Here is a 20,307-nt window from a genome sequence, read left to right on the forward strand (position 1 = left end):
TGAATCTGGTAGCTGCTCCACTCAGCCAGCCCATCTATAAATATTAGGCAAAATTACTATTCAAAAATCCTTTCATTCATCAGTTATCACTGAAATATAGAAAAAGGACATATTTTGAAATCTTACAAGCTATTTTAGAAAGGGAAATAAGCCATACCTTCCACAGGAGACCTTCATATCGCCTCAGGGGTTTGTTGATAACCTGCACAGAAATTAAAGCTCATATAGGAATAGCTTCAACTAGACAGCCTTGGCATTTTAAATTGATACAAAAGTTCCTACCTTTCCAGTTTTACCTGCCAGTATCAGTTTCATTTCTGCACCTTGGGCTAGATCAAGGGGTGTCTGATCTGTTTAGTAACAAGACGAGGCATGAGAATTTGATGCAAATAAACTTAGATGTACTTTAAAATAATTTGACACTCATTACCCATCAGTTTGGCCTTCAAGCATCTACACTTACTTATAATTGGGAACATCAACTCCTCTAGGGCAGAAGACTAAAAAGGTATTGAACTTTAAGGCACTGCACTGCTTGTCAGAGTTCTACTAACCACAGAGAGCCCTTTGCCCTTACTGATTTAAATTTGGTTTTAGCTTCCAGCTATAAAAACCAGTTTAGGACACTCACAAACACCAAGACAGAGGCATCTTTAAACAGAGGACAAGAACACAGTTTGCATAGCATCTGCATCAAGTTTTCCTCTTTGTGGTTTCATTAGAGGCCTCCTTCTGAGAAGTCACTTTATCTCAGGCACATTTTCAATCTTGTTTTTTTTTTTTGTTACCTGTGTTCAGTGTTTAGCATCAAGAAAACAAAAGCCAGGCACATTTTACTGTTAAGACAGTCAGTAAATTTTCCAGATAGGGGTAAGCTTGGAAAATAAAAGCACACACAATAAGTATTTTGCTACAGTTCTCCAGCCTCTTGCAATTTAGTCACTGTTGGCCTTCCTTTATTAGGGGCACAAAGCTTGTAAAGCACTCTAAGATTTTCCCTGAACACTGCGTAGTAAGTAACACAGCTTGCAGAAGATGTTGAATTTGTGTCTCCTTTTAACATTTAACATACTTTCCATTTGGTACTCACCATTTTTGTTTTTTATTTTAGGATCTGCTCCATTTTTTAGAAGTTTCAATGCACAGTGCTTATGAGCACGGTATGCTGCACAGTGCAAGGGCGTGTTCCCCATCTGATCTGTACAGTTGATATCAGGTGGCTTGCGCTTGTTTAACTGGAAAAAAAACAAAGTTCTGCTTACTTATCAGCTTTCCCCCCTCTCCAGATGCCATATTTTCTTTTTTGAAAATTAGCTGTTCCTAACTAGGTTGCTTTAGTGTAGATCTGGCAAAAAAGAGGGCATTTAGCAAGTGTTATGACAAGGGCAAGGAGTGCAACAATCAAACAAGACATTCAGCTAGAGTAAGGAACTTCAGTGTTTTGCTTGCTATACCCCTTCCACCTCTGCTGTACAATATGGACACATTTTTCTGCTCAACTGCACAGTGCCAGGGAAAGTTGCACAGTACTGCAGTCCAGTCATTTATATGCTAGAATGGCCCTGCCCAGCTCTACTGTCAAAAATCTGCTGTTCATCTGCTGTTCTTCATAGAAGACTCCCAGGCAGAAGTTAGCACAGGCCAGTGCTGATCCAGAAAAAAATTGTGCAGCCGCCCTGTTTCAGAGAGAAAGAACTCTGTACTGAAGGGTGGCAGATCTGCCAGTCTCAATGCCAGATATCCTAGGCCATTTAGAGCTCCTAGGATAGGCAATCTGTTATACAAACAGTTTTGCTGCATTCTTAAATCTATTAAAATAAAAGTAGCTATGTAACCAAGGGGGAAAAAAACCCAACCCAAACTGAGTTTTACTTGCACACAATGTAAACGTTTTGAAAACTATCCCCTTCAAAGAGAAGAGTCATGAAGCATGAGACTGCTAACCACCAGAAAACATCTCTACACTTCTACTCAAATATGTGGCTACTGGATGCATACATGAGGGCTGGACTGAATGATCTGTAGAGGTCCCTTCCAGCCCAAACCATTTCATGCACTACCAGCCACTTAAGCACACAAGCCAAATGGGAGTGCCTTACTAGAAAGGCTAAGTTACTGATAAGCAGCCTTAGGAGACCAGAGTCACCAGTGCATGACAACTTTTGAGAAACTCAGTTTAAGTACTCACATTAGGCATATGCTATCTTAGACAAAATTACAAAATAATAACAGAATTCCCATGGCCACAATTCAACATCAACAGCAACTACTTTTTATGTATCTCAGAAGTAGTCCTAGAAGGGATAAACTGCTTATTCCTTATATAAGCTGCTGTTTACAGATCAACTGGTAAGAGAACAAAAGTCAAAAAGAGGGAGTTTGTGGAAGCATATCCTCATTAACACTCTAGTCAAATACTTGCATTCCTGAGGATTCCTAAGCTTTAGCTCTTTCCAACCAGCTGTTTTACATTTACTTCCTCTTCTGACTTCTTGCCTACATAGATTTTAAGCTTTCAGCACCTTATGCCATGTTACAAGGGAATATTTGGAAGAAAGCTTCATGCATCAACTCATTCAGATAAAATCTCTCCAGTCAGTTCAGGAAATGTACAGTACATTTTTGGGAACTCACAGGAAGAACACACTGGCTTTGCCTCAAGTAGACTTAAGGAGCCTGGGTTAAGATTCAGCTGCTGAAGATCTAACTTCTAGTAAATAACATGTTGTGGTGTTAGGTGTCACAGTAAAAGTAGATATAAGCAGCTAAAGTTCCAAGAGCATCATAGTCTGCTAATAAAAAAATTTAAGTAGGAGCAAAAATGCCTGAACAATCAGTAGGTAAAATATGGTGAATTTTGGAGCTAAAGGGCAGTTCTGAAAAGCTACACAAATTCTTCACACAGGTATTAACCTAAGGGTAGGAAAGTCAAAGGGGTTTACACCATTGAGCTGTAAGTGTATTCCAAGGAACACCTGTTAAGGACTGACTTAAAACCGACTCCAGGTCAAAAACATGACAATACTATGAAAAGTTTTAGAAGTCAATATATAGCTGTCTTCACATATACAGAGCTCAAAGATAGCAAATATAAAAAATAAAATAAATATTAAAAAGAAATAAAAGAAATATCAAAATTATTAAAAATAAATAAAAGAAATATTAAAAATATAAAAATATTTTTTAAAAAGAAAAACACTTAGAAATTACAATGCTCACAGGGAGAATTACATGCTCATGCATAGTAACATGCCACATGAAAGAAAGCAGAATTTTTTAATGACAGATTTCTAGAAGGAGTCACTTTTTTCCTGATTTTATTTTCACATCAGCTTAAGGATTAGTCAGCAGACATGTAACAAGTATTAAAATTATCAGAATCAAGAACAGATCACTTATGTCAGTGTATTCATTACAATTAGTACAACTGTGCAGTGTATTAATGCTTTTTTTTTAATGCATATTTTTCTACATCTTAGGTGCTGTGTACAGCTCTGGTTCTCTCTCAGTTTCAAAGAGGACAGTACAAAATCTCCAAATAAGAATTACAAGGATGACCAAAGATTTAACAGGAGTTACCATGAAAGGAGTTAGAAAGACAAAGTGCTTTGGGCAATAAGAAAAAAAATTTAGAGTGGGGGAAGTAAATTGTGAAGAGATGGTCACTTCTGGCTTCCAGGCAGAAAAATAAAGAACATCAAGTATCTCAATATACAAATCTCACATTTGTGAATTTTGATGCCTGAAAAGGCATTACTAAAGGTACTAAGTAGGTAAAAACCATTCCATACTCCATGTCTTACTTCCAAGGACACTCTTCAGGACTTTAAAAAGTGTGAGTTCAAGCATTGGGACTCTGCTTCAAAACCCAGCTGGATTTGGTCCTGAGCAACCTGGTCTAGTTCATTCTGCTCTGCAAACAGAAGCAGGACTGGATCACATCCAGAGGCACCCTCCAGTCTTTCTGTGATCTACTTCTGCCACAGCCTTACCAGGCCATCACACCGTTCATCTGGGATTACTATGAGTGTGCACACACAAAAATACACAGTTTTTCAATTTCTGCTCAGCATGAAACTGTGCTGTGCAGACAACTATCCATTAAAAACTACAATGGATGCTAATGAGAAAGAGCTTACTTTCAAGATTAAAGACAGACCACACTGTGGTGAAAATCTAGACATCCATGACATTAAAGTATCTACAATAACATAATAAGCTTATCTCAGCAGACCATGAACCATTACACTGCTGTTTACAACTAACTAGCTAACTCTATCTAAAGGATTTAAAAACATGAAAGAAGTTGAAAACTGTTGGTTTTGCAACCTCCAACAAAGAGGGTTCAGCACCTTACCAATATAACACAGGGCACAGCACTAATATTCCAAAGTCACAGCCTTTGAAATGCAAAGCACAAAGTTATATTTTGTTACATTAGCATAATGGATTGAATGACTTGACTTGAATTCTTACCAAGGCAGTCAGTTTCCCTGTTTCCCCCTCTCTTGCTGCTCCTAAGAGGAGTTCTTCCAGTTTCCTTTCTTGTGTCCTTTCCACTGCTTAAAAAAAAAAAAAAAGTCATTCTCAGTAAAGTACATATAAAGTACAGCATTCAAACAATGCTGTTTGTATAGCAAACAGTAGCAGTATAGCAAAACAAGCCTAGAGAAGCAAATGTTTCCAGTATTATTTAATTGGGACAGGTATAAATAGAATATTTACTCAGAAAAGTCTGTGACAGAGCAAAAATATGTTCAAAGCACAAAAAATCTGATAAGATGTGCAAGTTTGTATACACATATACATATATATTATTATTATTTCAACACTTAGAACCAAGCCCACTCCCTGCAGAAGGGAAAATGGGAACTATGCAACACCCTCATCTCATATCTTCCCTATGTTTTTTTCAGCTTCTCTTCTACTCTTCTCATCACCTTACCAAAATCTTATTATTCTCTAATGATTCAGCAGATGAGCAGTGGAAAGGAGTTATTTGTGCATTTGCATGTAGAATCAGAAGAGAGATCACTTCTTATAGGCAGTCTGTGGTAGTGGACACAGAGTTCCATCAGTATTTAAGAGTACTACATAGTAATACGAGGAAGCAAAAGTTTCTGAACTCTCCAAAACTATTATCAGTGAACTAGATTAGTATTTGGACACCATCTGCCTCATCTCTGACACCTGTGAGGCCATGAAGGAAACAAGGGGAAGTGTTTTTATTTTTTATGCCTTTTGACACAATGTCTAAGACTGCAACAGCAGGTCCTAAATCTGATCCACAACTGGGTCACCTTTGCAAACTGTTGGGAATTTTGCTCTCTAATGATTTGTTTGACACAAAGTCACTTACTGTTCTTGACTTGAGTTTTGTCTCTTCCAGTGAGCCAAGGCTTTGACTGCCCATGTACCATTCAAATCTGTAGCAAGGACTGCCCCAGCAGGACTGAAATAGTAACCTGAACAACGCTATTTGTATTCATAATACTTGACTCTCAAGTCCCAAAAAAAACCCCACTTGTCAGTACTGCAGACAAGAACCAAAAACCATGACTGTTTTCTTTCTAATAACCAAATTTTAAAACAAAATTCAAATGAGCTTCTGTAACTTGCAGGAAAAATAGCAGCTTTTAGAATGCACACATATTTAAAAAAAAAACCCAAAACAAACTTTGACCTATTAAAGTTACCTTCCAACATATTCCTTATGTCTTTGTCATAGGTAACTTCTTTTGCAGTCTCTCCACTGCCGTTAACAATAGAAGGATCAGCATTATGCTGCAAGAGTAACATCACCACCTCCTGAAAAACAATTTGAAAACCACTGCTTATCTGTCTGTGTAACTGCAAGGCCACAATCAGGCTTTCCAGCTATTGACATCCTGTAAAATGAGCTTTGCAACCAACAGCTTCTCACCACTGCTGGTTTCTTATGAAAACAGGAAGGGATGTTTTAGAGAGATTGAAGAGTGAGACTGACTGCAACATTTTCTGTCCCATCAGTCAGCTGAAGGAATCAACAGGAGGTAAAGCTGAACAGACTGACTCTGAAAAAGCTGGTGTACCTGGTGTGAATGCTGATTTGGACAGATAAAAATTGTACAACTGGCTCTTTTGACAAAACAGTCTCTCCTTCTGAAGGGCCAAGATGTTATCCATAGAGGTAGTAGTAGTTTTGGAATGATGGTGGCAATGGTGGGGGGTGGGGGGGGGGGGGGGAAATCAAACTAGTGTCACATTATAGAGGCCTACAAAAAGCTCTTTAATTCTAATTAACTATGAAGAAACAACACTTCCAGACACCAAATGGGCCTGTGTGTCCTAATTTAAGAGATTTCTTTCCCCTCCAGAAGCTACTAAGATAAAAACAATGTGGTTTCTCTCTGTGGTTTGTTTTTTTTTTTTGGACAGTTATGCAAGCTAGGCAATGTGCCTAATCCTTCAGAACACACTGTACCAAAACAGACAATAAGTCATTTTTAGACTCTGTAAAAACATCTTTTAGAAGTGATCTTATTGCTAGCACTTTCTTAATAATTCTACAAGTGAGGCTTTAAAAAGGCACCATACTTTACCTTACGGCCTGTGAAAGCTGCACGATGGAGCGGAGTGTCCCCCATGTCATTCAGCACATTTACATCTGCACCTGCCTAAACAGCAAGACCAACAGACATCTGAATATCCTTCCAACAAGAGCTACATGGCTATTTCCTCTGCCAGGGGGGAAGGGGAGACAGGACACTAATGTAGACCTCGTGGTAAATCAGACCGGAACTGTAATACAGTTATCCTGGAAACAAGGATAAAGTACGTATCTAAGATTCATAGCCAACATTCTCTCAATTGCTTCAAAAAGGAAAAGCCCCCTGCATTTTTCCAGGCATATCTAAGACCTTTAAGAAGAGAGTATATGGAAAGTAAGTTTAAAACAAGGGGTGGGGGCTGTTGTTGTCTTGGTTTTTGTTTGGCTTGGGTTGTTTGGGGTTTTGTAGATCTTCCTGTTAAATCTCCCTTCCTTTTGTCACACACTTTCTCCATCCCATGCCTTTTATCTGAAAGGAGGAGTGTTTGCCACATTGCACAGGCACTCTTCCAAGAAACCAAGAAATCCTATCCTTCTTTCATTAAGTATTTCTTCTACACCACTCTACCTAACCTCTCAAAGGGTCAAAGAGAGGGCAGGGCATACTTAACTTCATCACATATGTTTAGATCACATGATTTAGCCAGGTCATTGCTGCCTGGCTCAAGTTAACTGATGAACCTGACTATAGTTCCAGAGCTCTGTTTCTGATAATGCCTCCTTCACTTGCTCTTTGCACAAGTACATACACACTTACATGCCTAGCTTTCAAAAGTGCACAGCCTCACTTATTTCTCACTTTGTTCTTTAACTAATACCATTTCAAGAGCCCTATCAAAAGAACTAAAAGTATTTGTACTTCTATACTCTATACTTTTCCAACTCTTGAAGCTGGATGCTTGATAAATGCATTAAGTGCATTAACTTTACCTTCTCCTTTAAATAGCCTGCTTGAATTGAAAATGGCTTTATTTACTAAGCAAGTGTATAGGCTAGAGAAGAATTTCTCAAAGAAATCTCAAGTTTGTTTCCTCCTTTAAAGTCTGGATTATGCTGGCAGCTTTTATTCTTAATAAAAACCCAGTTTAGATTAGTTTTGCACTTGAGCCTGTTTATCATACTCCTGCTGTCCAGCAAAATGTTTCAAATATGAAAGAGGGTCTAATATAGTTAAGGTTGGTTGAAGCTATCCTGAGAGGAAAACCAAAGAAAATTCAGTCAGAAACCACATAGTCACTGCATTTGCTGTTGTTATGCAAATACAAACACATCAGTTTTGATAACACCAGTCCATAGTTCCAGAATTCATCACGCAATTCATTATTTCAAAGATGTTAGAAAGAAATAATGAGTACAACTGTATTAGCCTGTGCCTGAAAGAAACACATACAGGCTACTTTGCACAAAATTCTGTGCATATTTGTATGCACAATATAGAATTAGATAATGCAGCATTTTTTGTATTTGAGACACTTTAGATTTTTCTACAGCTTGGTAACTGAAATTGCCTAAACTTAAGCACTTCAGGTACAACAGTAAACTAATCAAACTGTTGAAGTCATTGCATTACTAGTATCACATGCTGGCTTATTATACACAGATACACACTAAGCTTTAAAAAAAACCTGAGCTTTCACAAGTGAATACCTATACATTGCACATCTTTAGTTCCTACATGCAGATAGTTACACTCCAAGAGAAAACCAGTTAAGTACCAATAATTGTAAAAACTGCTCAGAGTAAGGGCTGTATGCTACTGTATAGACTTCCACTGTCACTATTTTGGGTCCTTCTAAACCAGGCCTATCTTAATGTCACAACAATCAGTTATGTCTATGTTACATGTAGATAAACTGTAGGGGTGCCTCTGCCTCTCTGCAAAGCTTCCTCTCTTCTATCTCAAAAACCTGAACAAACACTAACTGCTTCTAGCCTTACACAGGGAGGATAACAGACAATACCTTCAGCAAATCCTCTACCACAACAGCATGTCCAAAGTAGCAAGCAAGGTGAAGAGGTGTCCAACCCATATTAGACTTACTTCTGCCTAAAAGACAAAACAGGCAAATTAAGTTTTGATCACATAGTACAAAAGAGATACTGTCATGTGCTTGGAGGTTGTCATGGATGACCATTCTCACAGCAGCAGAGGAACAAAGAGGCTGGAAGCATCCATACTACTCATTATTTAAATTACTAAATCAGGAGGCAGTTTGAAAAAGCTGAATTCAAATCTAAAAAAAAAAAAAAAAAACCAAAACTCAAAAGAAACCCTAACAAACCCAACAAAATCAACCCCAAAAACCCAAACAAAAAAACCCCACAACCTTCTGAAAGAGAAAAGTCTTGTCACCTTACTGAGAATAAAACTGTTCTTTGCATGTAATACCTTTCAATACTAGCAAGTAGCTTCAGTTACTTTCATTCCTCATTCACTATGAAAATGGCACATGCAAGCACATTTTTCTCTTGTTTATCAAAACACTCTTTGGTTTGCACAATTTTATTTTCTTCACACGAATGACAGGTAAGACAACCCTTTCAACAATCCTTTCAAACAAAGGATTCAAAATGAAATAGGTGGAATGGCCTAATGTTGAGGCTTTTTGTTGTCAGTTTTTTTTGTTGCCTTGTGCTTTACTCAGTTTTAATAAAGACAGCCTCACTAAGTAATATGCTTTGAAATCTTTATGCACCGTAGAACTCATGTATCATCTACAGCTCTAAGTTGCAGAATTATAAAGCACAGATAGGAAGCTGGCACAGAAATGAACATGTAAAGGAAAATATGATTTATACTTTAAAGAGCATTTAAAACATGACCTGAAAGACTGGCTGTATGAAGTTCAACAATTTTCCTACAATAATTTCTTTAAAAGCAAGATATTAAAGCATTAAAGATTACTAAAGTTAACAACTCACTTTACTTTCCAACTGCAACACTCAACTATATCAAGCAAAAGAAACCTGTACCTTGCTTTTAACTAAGCAATACACCCACAGCATTACAGCGTCACCTAAAAGCTATCATTTTGTACTTGGAAGAAAACTGAAAATAAGGCAGTAGAAATTGTTTTGAAATCACTGCCACCATTAAGTTTTCCCCTGTCACATAAGCTCAAGTACTGAGGCATGGAACATGCACAACATACGTTTGCCCTGAGAAAACAAGCCACAAGCACAAGGAAAATAAACTGTTCATCTTCAAAGTTCATCATCTCTCTTGCTTTCATAATAAAAATTAACATTAGAACGTAGTTCAGAGCTGAAATATTTTCCCAATTCTTATAACTGTTTCCAGCAAACATTTCTGCCCTTTATTGACAATTTCTTTTGCAATTTGATTCTCTTTCTTCTCAACTCTTGTTTCCAATCCCAGATTTAGATCTTTCCCTCATTACAGTATGGCCTACAACAGAGCTCCTACCCTACGTTACTGATGGGCCAAAATATCACAGAAGATAAATCCTGTGTGAACCACTAACTCTGGGGGGGCTAGTTATGTTGGATAACATACTAAAGGGACATCACTCATCCCTCAGTCCAGCAGGGAGTAATGTTCATTCAAAGAATACAAAAGAGATCTGAGTTGCACTGAATTCATACAATTAGGTCAAAACATTTATTAGTTAACAGCACTGACAAGGCAGCGATGCTGCCAAGGAATTCAGTCATTAAAAAAATAACCAGGAATCTGTCCAGATTTATAGTTCTTACTGAATAAAGTAAGAACAGGCCCTTGTTCTGCATTCACTTTGAACGTCTGCATTTCTGATGTTAGCTGACCATTTATTTCTTAAGCTTTTGAGGTGTTACTTCTCTTCAAAGTGACCACAAGTGTTTATACTTTATTATTATTTTAAACCATGACAGCATTACACGAGGGAGAATGCAAGGATAGGAAAGGAGAAACAGTGTAATTCCAACAAAAACCATAATTCCTTTCCCTCTTACACACAGCTCTTTGGTTTAATGCCACTTAACTCTAAGTCCCAAGTGTTAGCATTTGCTTAGAGAATGGAGACAACGTAGGCAGCTATTTTCCAGCTGTGGGCTGCTAGGCCACTGTGCAGTGATTCAAATGTTAATTTTACCATAACACACTACTGACCATTACCCTTACCTTATGGAGTTTTTACATTGAAAATTCCTAGATACCCTGTTTTCTTGTATTTAAGAAGAATGAGCCAACAAGAGATGGCCTTAGAAAACACAATTATTTTGGATGAAACCTGGCTTTGGTACTGTTTTAAAGTAGATTCCTTCTTTCTAAACCAGTGAACTGAGGAACCCAAAAAGAGAAGTTCAGATAATTTGGCTGAATTTCCCTCAAGCAAATCCTGCTTATCTGCAAGCACAACTGGGTAGAATACAGTCACAGCTGAGCAAGTACAGGAAGCCTAAATTTATTTTCTCTTCCTTCACTTTGGTAGAAATTGTGATGTTTAGGGTCACTGTTATCAGATTTGACACTTATGAAGATACAGCACACACAGCCTCAGATGTAGCTCCCCTCTGAAAAGACAAGGAGAAGATGTCAAAGACAGGCTTTGACACCCAGACACATCAACCTGTCAAACTTAGGGCTACCAAGGCACATCCTGCAGGAAGTTTGCACCTGCAGTGTAGCCTCCCACCTGCTCCAGAAGCACTTTATTCCAAGCCAAGTGGCACTGCTGTATCAGAAATCCCGAAGGAACTGCTACTACAGCACTGAAGACATTCCCTATACCCTGACTTTCTAGGGACATCTATTATCCAACATAATGACAGAAGCACAAGAGGCTGTCAGGAAGAGAAGGAAGATAGTTACAGTCTACAGTGTGTACTTTAGTAATTGCATAACAACCTGATGATTAACTATCTGGTGATACTCAACAGATCAGAACTTGTAGCAAAACACAGTGGTTTAGCTAGTGAGGAGGCAGAATGCCAGGGCCAGTTATACAGCAGAGGCTGTTTGGCCTGAATTTGTCTTAGACTGCTTCCAATGGAACACTCTATGAGAGCAAAGTGAAACAAGTCAGTCTCTGAAAAATGACTACAGAAGAACAGAGATTTAACTCTGAAGTTTCATACAACTAGAGCAGTTCCCCCAGATAACACTAATTACACTTCTGAGTCCTCAGACATTTAGAAGAATTGAAACTTCAAAAGCAGAGATTTCACAGTGAACAAAATCCATATATGGAACTAGTTTAGGTTAAATATAATATCACAAGCACATTTCCTCTAGCTTCCCAGACCTCCCGTTAGCAAGCAAGTATTAACCAGCTGGCATGTACTTCTAAACTAAAAAAACAGATAAGCACCATCTTTCACTTCATTACCTGACTCTCTCCTATGCTGCAGACTTTCTGACCAGAGACCCATTTGCTTGATATAATAAACAGCAGAGTATGCCATTTCATTAAGCATTCTTGACTTCAGATTATGTGTAAGAACACATCAAAGACACTCTGAAACCTCTTCTAAGCACAGGAGACTTCAGGAACTTATTTATGGGCACTGTTGCATGAATCTTAAGGTACTTTTATTCCAATTGTTTAGGCACTACACATACTGAATATTACCAAGGATATACTTCTGACGGTGGAAGTTTTCAGCTTCATCAAAGTATGTTTGGTTCCCCTTTAAATTATGAACTAGCTCCCCAAAGATGAAGTAGAAAGAGCTTGGGTTTCTCAACTTCTTTTCTGAGGTAAGCACATTAACCATTGAGAAAACACAAACACGGCTGAGTAGTCAAACAAAATTCTAAGTAAGCTAATGATTGAGAATGAGACTTGGGAAAGAGATAGAGCTTGTTCAGGTAATAGGAATCCCTGCCCTTTAGGGCAAGGTGTTCCCTTCTGTTATGGTTGAGAGGAAGCATAACAGAATGTTATGGATCTCTTCCCTCTCCCTCCGCAGCACTTTCCTCTCAGTGCTGCTAAACAGTTAAATGACAAACAATGGAATACCAGCCTGGGTAGAAAGAGTGAGATTTACACCCACATCTTGGAAGCAACCAGAAACAAACTCATGTAAATAAAAAGAAATATAAATACTAAAATTACAAAGACTACTAAAATAACAAAGAAGTAAGGTAGTCTGCAATGGCTAGCAAGCTTGCGAATCTAGTCCCAGTTTGAAGTTTTAATGCACAGCAAGCAAGCTGCTGAGCCACACCTCTGTTAGCTGCACATGAGCAAAACTTCATCAGTGATGGCCAAAGACCCAGACAAAGAGCAGAAGAGCAGTCTTAGTTTCTTTTCCCAAGTAACCTAGTATTCTACCAGAATTAAGATGTAAACATTTGTCCCAAACATTTTTGCAAGTGGCAAGAAATATAACAGTTCTACTGTGTGATAACAAAATATGGGTCTAAAAAACCCCAAAATAATAAACCCCTACACTTAGCAGAGCACAAATGGCTGACCTGATCTAATATTCTCTGCAGCTCTGATGAAAGCTACTTACCTCCCTAAACAATCCCCAGGCACCACAATCTGTTTTGTTTAGTATTCTAAAGCTTCAAAGTTGGCATAAGCATGAACACAGGCAAAAAGAGGTACTGATTCTTTGTCTTGTTGACACTTCCAGTGTCTATGAATTATGCTGAGTTTTTCTGTACACTGCAACTATCCATACTCTTTTATTATTATCTCTCCCCTATGCAAATATGCCCTTAAGTCACAGTGTAAAAGTTGTTTAAGTAGGTTTTTATTACTCTATTGGGCACTCCAAAGAAAGCAAGATTATACTACCACTATCAGTTTCACTACATGTGACTTCAACAGCAAGATTACAAACATTTGAGGAAGGCTACTAACCTTTACAGTTGATATCAAAGCTTATTTCTCCTTTGTCCAAGGTATCCAACAGCTGTTTAACTTCTTCAGCATTTCCATTTCTAGCATCATGGAGAAGCTGCTGTTCTGCTTCTGTTGTCATCTCTGATAAAATACACAAAAGAAGAGATTTTGCAATTGGTTCTACTGCTGTAAGTTATGGCTTAAAATTACGTCACTTTTAGCTGTTATTTAATACTAACCCTGGTATGAGAAAGATAACTATTCTCTCTGTGGCACACACTTAATGCCCAAGCTGTTGCAACAGCCCAGCACTCAGGCTACTAAGAAGCATTAAAATTCCACATACAAAGCAGTTAAATAACCAAATACCCATGTTTTGTTGCTTCTCCTGTTTTCTAGGTTCTAAGGTAGGCTTGAGAGTTGAAACTCTATGCCACAAACAAGGCAAGCTTTGCTACAAGCATAACCAGTAAGCATTTGCTTTTCCTTACAAGGCTTTCACCCTTATCCCTTCAGGTTCCCAAAGGCAACAGGAGTGAAAAAAAAAGAAAGTAACTATGTACATCCATTAACCCAAGTATTACCTGAGCATTAATTGACAATTATTTTGGCTGCCAGCCCTGGGGAACAGAATGTCTTTGCATGGAGATGTCAGATACCCATCAGTGATTAGCACTATCATCTCTTGAGCCTGGGTATCTGAGGCCCTGCAACCAACCTTCACTTGAAGGGGAATGGGGGACTCAAGACAACTTTGTAGATTTGACTTTATCCTTAAGAAACACAATAGCACAATATAAGGAAGTTAAAACACAACTCTAAAAGATCACTAATTAATTCTAATCCTACCATTGCACTTGAACTGCAAAGGAAAAAAAAGAGGTATTTATGTCTTCCAAAGAAGGGAGAAAACAAAACCTTTTAACATGACTATTTTACAGCTCTCTACTAGATGGGGAGCCTTAGATCTTTGGGTAAGCAATACTGCTACTTACCAGGTCTGTTAAAGAATACAGTTACTAAGTGATGTCTTAACCAATCTTTTTCCACTCTGAAATCACAATCTGAAGTTGGTTTGACTTTTTTTTTTAATGCTATTATAACAGCTATCATGTAAGCTTCATGTATGAAGCTTAACAAGTGCAAGTGCTGGACTCTGCATCTGGGACAGGGCAACCCTGGATGTGGACTGGGGAGTGAGATGTTGGAGAGTACCAGTGCAGAAAGGGACCTGGGGGTGGGTCCTGGTCAATGCCAAGCTGAACAAAAGTCAGCAGTGCCCAGGCAGCCAGGAGAGCCAACTGTGTGCTGGGGGGCATCAGGCAGAGCACCACCAGCCAGGCAAGGGAGAGGATTATCCTGCTCTGCACTGGGACAGTCTCACTTCAAGTGCTGGGTGCAGTTTTGGGCACCACAATATAAAAAAGGAATTAAGCTATTAGAGAGTATCCAAAGGAGAGCAATGAAGATGCTGAAATATCTGGAGGGGAAGCTATATGAAGGGAGGCTGAGGTCATTTGGTTTGCTCAGCCTGAAGAAGAGGAGACTGAAGGGAGATCTTGCTGCAGTCTTCCACATTCTTATGGGGGAAAGTGGAGGGGCAGGTACCAATCTTTTCCCTCTTGTGTCCAGTAACAGGACTTGGGGAAAAAGCGTGAAGCTGAGTCAGGGGAGATTTAGGTTGGGTATCAAGAAAGTTTTTCGCCCAGAGGGTGGCTGAGCACTGGAACTGGTTCCCCAGAAAAGCAGGCACAGCTCTAAACCTGACAGTTCAAGAAGTCAAGAAGACAATGCTCTCAGGCACATGGTGTGACTCATGGGGCATCCTGCAAAGCACCAGGACCTGGACTCGGTGATCCTGATGGGTCCCTTCAAACTCAGCTTATTCTATGATTCAACTAGACCTAGATACAGCATTTCCCTATTTAAATACACTGCTTTTAAGTGGCATCAAGGAACTATGTTAAAAACAGCTTCAAAAGACTGCTGCTATAGACAATTTATTGCTGTTGATACAATAGGAAAACAAGAGACCCTGTCCAAATGTAGTGTCTCCAGTTTAGTATATTCACCCAACACACTAGGTTTACCAGATCCTGCAGTCAGTTAATGATTACTGGCCTCACATAGGTAGCTTTCCTATACTAGCAGAGGTTTTGAATGGTCCCACAAACTGTTTACACTCTGCTGCTCTGGACAGGCAGCTTGATTGCACCACACACACTCACAGCTTAAATAGATGCAGGGAGCTCTTTGACTATGGTAAGATAAGAAGCCACTCAGCAAGAAAAGAGACAGTGAGAACACTGGGTAAGGAACAAAAAGCCTGTAACAGTGGCAGATCCTGCAACATTCAAGACTGAGGCAGAAATTAGAACAGGACAGACTGCCAAAGAGCTAACAACACAGCAAAAAGGTTTCCCTACCTTTTCCTCAATCAGCAAAGGCAGAGAGACTCTGTCTTCAAAGAATTTGATAGACTAAGCAAGCCCTTTCTAGCATATTTCAGAAGAACAGACTGGATCAGTCACCTGCAATCTATCACAGACATAGGATACAAATGCCTTCTCCAGAAGCAGTTAGTCAGCACTCTTGCTCATGCATGCTTTTCAGTTCTACCAGAAAACAAAACAAAACAGTACTAGTTCTTCTAACAGTCCTTCAAGCCCTGAAGCTACTTTCTCCTTTAAACAGCAATCAATCCAGTTATGGAGGCAACACAGCACAGTTTATTGTTACTGGGGCAGGTATAATTTTCCTCTGTGAATCAGTTCTAGCAGTGTCTAGAGAATGATCAAAATCATGTATGTTAATGTACTATCAGCCTGTAATACTATCTCTGAAGCTGAGTGATACAGTTTCAGCGGGACACAGAATGCAGCACTGAGAATCACACAAACCAAAGATAAGGGGACAGTTAGACTCATTTTGCTGGCTTTTGCTAGCCATCATTGGGGGGGGGAAGGGGAGAAGAAAAAAAGCAAAGCCCATCATTCATTTTCACCCCCTCCCACCCAGTATTGCTTTAGCCATGTCTCAGATGAGAAACAGTCTCCTATCATTACCCTGTATCGTTTGTCAGCATCCCACATACTTAGCAGGTACGAATAGCAATGCACTTTCAACGCACTAACAACCTGCTGTTTCCATTTGATATTGACAAGAAGGAAGAAAAGACTGTTTGGGAAAGAAACCAAGACGCTGATTCAAGCAAACAACTCTTGCATGCACAGCAAGGCCTGTTATGCGCATGAGCAGAATCTTAAACAGATCAAAATACACAGAAAGTTCAACCACTACATAAAATAACTTGCATACTTTTTCTACCACTGAATAGTTGTAAGGTTAAAATCACTGATTTGTTTGTACTCTTAAAGCAAACATTAGCAATAGAGTAACATGCATAGTAACATGGTCTGCCTGCTTCACTGGCTTAGTCCTCAAAGACCTTGCTGTTCAGGCCAAGCCTCCAATTTCAAATACACTTTCTAAGCCTGCAGCATGCAATGACGCAGAATAATTACAGTCTGGCTACTAATCACAGAAGGATCACTCACGTGAAAGTGTTTCTACAATTGGGGCTGGAAAGTGCATCTGCATGCAGTTACCCATCAGACAAATGATAAAGAACATACAGCTTCAGCTAATAAGCTAAATGACATGCCTAGATAAAGCTGGCAGCAAAGAGACTCTTAACAGAACCTTTTATACTGTTGTAAACTGTTTTAAGCAATAGAATTTGCTCTGTAATGGAGATGAGAAACCACCAACAGAAGTTTGAGCGACAAGCTTAGAGTATGGAAACAAATCAATGCACAGGCACTCAGGTGGTGTGCACTTGCAGCTGTACTTTGTACAACTATACTCCTGCACAGACAGGAGTTTATTTGGTCCAATGACCCATCACGAAGAGCTCTAAAATCCCCACCCACCAGTTTTAAGGCACCAATCCAGGCCATCAGCACTGAGGGAGAAACTTAATAGTTTAGTTTGAATTATGAGCCTTACATCTATATGGATTGTGCTGCCTCTATGCAAATCTACTGGCCACTAAAAAGAGAACACATCTTTCATTCAGCTCTGCTGCCATCATTACCTCATTCCATCAATCAGCTGATATAGGTAAACTGCTTTTTATGGCCCCTATTTAAGCCTTGTGCCCTTGAAAGGCTTACATGGCAGTCCCCACAATCACTGGCACATCATGACAGAACAACACCACAGAACATTATTCAGCATCCCCTCTGCAGCTGAGATGTGACTGCAAGGCACTTCTGTTGAACTCATCAGGACTACCACAGCAGTACTTGACTGCTAATTTAATCTTATCCTTTAAGAAGGTATAAAAAATAGCATTGAGATGCTCTGCTTTTATCTTCTTTGATGAGACCTGTGCCAGAGTGATTCTGTCACGCTACTAGAGAGTCTATCTTCACACAGGGGCTGCTTCCAACATAGAGAACACAGGTTACCATTCTGCCTGCATGCCTGCTTAAGGGAGCTTTGCAGAATACTTCAACACAAAAGACCAACCAACTATATACAAACTACCAACTTTACCCAACTGCTAGGATAAAGTCCAAGCAAAAAAAAAAAAAAAAGCTGCTTTTCTCAAAGTGACCTACAAAGATCTGAAGTGCCACTTATGACTATGAGGCACTTATTTTTTAAAAGCAAGCCCACTTGCTTTTACTTTGGTTTCTTCTCCTGCTGAATCCTCTAGCTATGTACACAACCCAGAACAATGACAATATATACTAAGGAGAATATGAGTGTGTTTCACTCACATACAGCTGGAAAAGCAGGAGTAACAGCACTAGCACTGGCCAAATTAAAGGCTCCAAGGCAGTGGCCATGGGTTGCATAGGAAGTTTTCTCCTCATGACAAACAGTAAGGCTGGCAAAAAGCACAACATCATCTAGTATTTCAATCGATCTTCCTCTAGCAATAAAAATTAGATTCCTGTAGGAGAGGCTGATACGTGCTCAGGAAGATTTCTTACGTGTCCCAGCACGCACAAGTTATGATGTGTTGCTTGCAAAGAAGGCGGGCAAAATGCACTAAACTGCACAAACAGACAGAACCTGTCCACAAACCCACACAACACACTGTACTGACAGGAGCTGCTCCAAGAAGAGTGGCTGTACAAGAAGCATGAGTGATGTTATCTAAAAATACTTGTTTCAGTCTTTGAGTAAAGGGTTGTAGAAGTTAGACGCTGGTCATGCTTCTATGACACAGCCTCCCTGTGAAAGCAGCACCTCTCTAAAATCAAGATACTGTTTGTTTAATAGCAATTAACACATCTGCAACAACACACCTATTCAGCACCACTCCCAAGTAGCACCACTACTTAAACTAATCCCCGTTCTTGGGCATCTCCTGGATGTTTTCCGCACATATTTCATTTCTGTTAGATCAAAGACTTTCTTTCAGCCCAGGCGCTCCGAATTAAGCTTACCCACAGTTTGTGCGAGATCTCACCCGGATCAGCAGGCAGGCACAGTCCCAAGCAGTGAGAACTTCAGCAGGACCGCCGGAGTTCCCTACGCCCGCCTGGAATCGAGCGGCTCGTTCCGGTCCCGGGAATTAAACACTTTTTAAGGGGAGCCAGGCGCGTCGCAGCAGCTGCGCTCCTTGCCTGCGGGGAAAGGTGCGCTCAGACCTGCGGGCACCGGCCAGAGCCGCGCCCGTTCCAGGGAGGGGAACAGCGGGAACAGGAGGAGGAATGAACACCCACACACAGCGGCAAGCGAGGACACTGCTTCCCAAGGGCGAGAGACCACCCCGGCCCCCGCCTCCAAGGCCGCCTCCGCTTCGTGCCTCGAGCCGAGCCTGGCTTGGGGCCGCCCCCTCAGCCCGCACAACGGACTCCTGGGGGGCAACAGCGACACCCCCGAACACGCTCCCGCCGGCTGCGGGGGAGAGGCGGCCACGACAGCAACAAAGCCAACGCCGCCGCGGGAGAGCGGCGCATCCCCCGCCGGCCCCGCGTTCCCGCCGCGGAAGCAAACCCGCCCCGGGCGGGCGGGCTGGCCCACTGCCGGCCTCGCCTCACTCCGCGAGCAGCTGCCGCCGCCCCGCGCCGCGCTACGCGCACCGGGCGCGGTTACATGTGACCGGCAGCGGCGCCCCGGCAGCTCCCCCCGCCGCGCAGGGCGGGCGGCGCGGCCTCCCGGCGGGGCGGGACGGGACACGGCTCCGCCCGCCTGGCCGCCGCACCGCCCCCGTGACCGAGACCGGCGCCAGCGCGGGGGCCGGCCCCGGGGGCCGATATCTCGCCGCAGCCCGCCCGAAAAGCCGAAAGTAGGGTCCCGTCCAGGGCGCTGCGCCCGCCCCTCCGGCCCTCTGAGAGAAAGGGGCCTGCACCGGGCGCAGCCGGCGGCGGCCGCTCTTCCCAGGCAGGGACAGTGACACCCCTGCGATCCCGCGGTACCTGTGCCCGCTGCGGTTTGGTGTCACACACGTTTCAGCTGTGCCCAGCGACAGGACGAGGAGCAATGGCCATAAACAAAAACACGCAAAGTTCCACCTCACCATTAGGAAGAACTTTACGTTGAGAGCGTCTGAGCACTGGAACAGATGCCCGGGGATTCTCCCTCTCTGGAGACATGACGAACTCACCTGGACGCGTTCCTGTGTCACCTGCCCTGGGTGACTCAGTCTTGGCAGGGGTTTAGACCAGATGATCTCCAGAGGTGCCTACCAACCCCAACTATCCTGCGAGTGCCACTATCCTGCGAGTGCCTTCGCCGCCGCTCGGGTGCGCGGGCTGGGCTCCGCTCTGCCCGGGGAGCGCCCCCCCCTGGGGCGGGACGCGGCGGGGACGGACACCGAGGCGCTCAGAGACACGGGGGACAAACCGGCCTCACTACGAGAATGTTGCATCGACAGAGGGGAAAACAGGGTCTCTTTGGAAG

The 20,307-nt window shown here is 41.5% G+C and overlaps 1 protein-coding gene across 1 annotated transcript in view; it reads right to left on the minus strand.

The window, feature by feature from the left end:
* OSBPL1A (oxysterol binding protein like 1A) overlaps nucleotides 1-19,212 on the minus strand; it is a 77,332-nt gene extending 58,120 nt beyond the window's left edge. The window contains exons 1-10 of the mRNA XM_066562467.1: nucleotides 19,132-19,212; nucleotides 18,849-19,028; nucleotides 13,405-13,527; nucleotides 8,551-8,636; nucleotides 6,582-6,656; nucleotides 5,697-5,808; nucleotides 4,477-4,562; nucleotides 1,091-1,235; nucleotides 283-350; nucleotides 158-202 (exon numbers count right to left, since the gene is read on the minus strand). Coding sequence (XP_066418564.1) covers nucleotides 158-202; nucleotides 283-350; nucleotides 1,091-1,235; nucleotides 4,477-4,562; nucleotides 5,697-5,808; nucleotides 6,582-6,656; nucleotides 8,551-8,636; nucleotides 13,405-13,525 — 738 coding nt within the window. The 5' untranslated portion in view covers nucleotides 13,526-13,527; nucleotides 18,849-19,028; nucleotides 19,132-19,212. The remainder of the gene's footprint in view (nucleotides 1-157; nucleotides 203-282; nucleotides 351-1,090; nucleotides 1,236-4,476; nucleotides 4,563-5,696; nucleotides 5,809-6,581; nucleotides 6,657-8,550; nucleotides 8,637-13,404; nucleotides 13,528-18,848; nucleotides 19,029-19,131) is intronic.
* Between the last annotated feature and the right edge of the window lie 1,095 nt (nucleotides 19,213-20,307).

The sequence above is a fragment of the Molothrus aeneus genome, chromosome 1 (assembly GCF_037042795.1).
Source record: "Molothrus aeneus isolate 106 chromosome 1, BPBGC_Maene_1.0, whole genome shotgun sequence".
NCBI lineage: Eukaryota > Metazoa > Chordata > Aves > Passeriformes > Icteridae > Molothrus > Molothrus aeneus.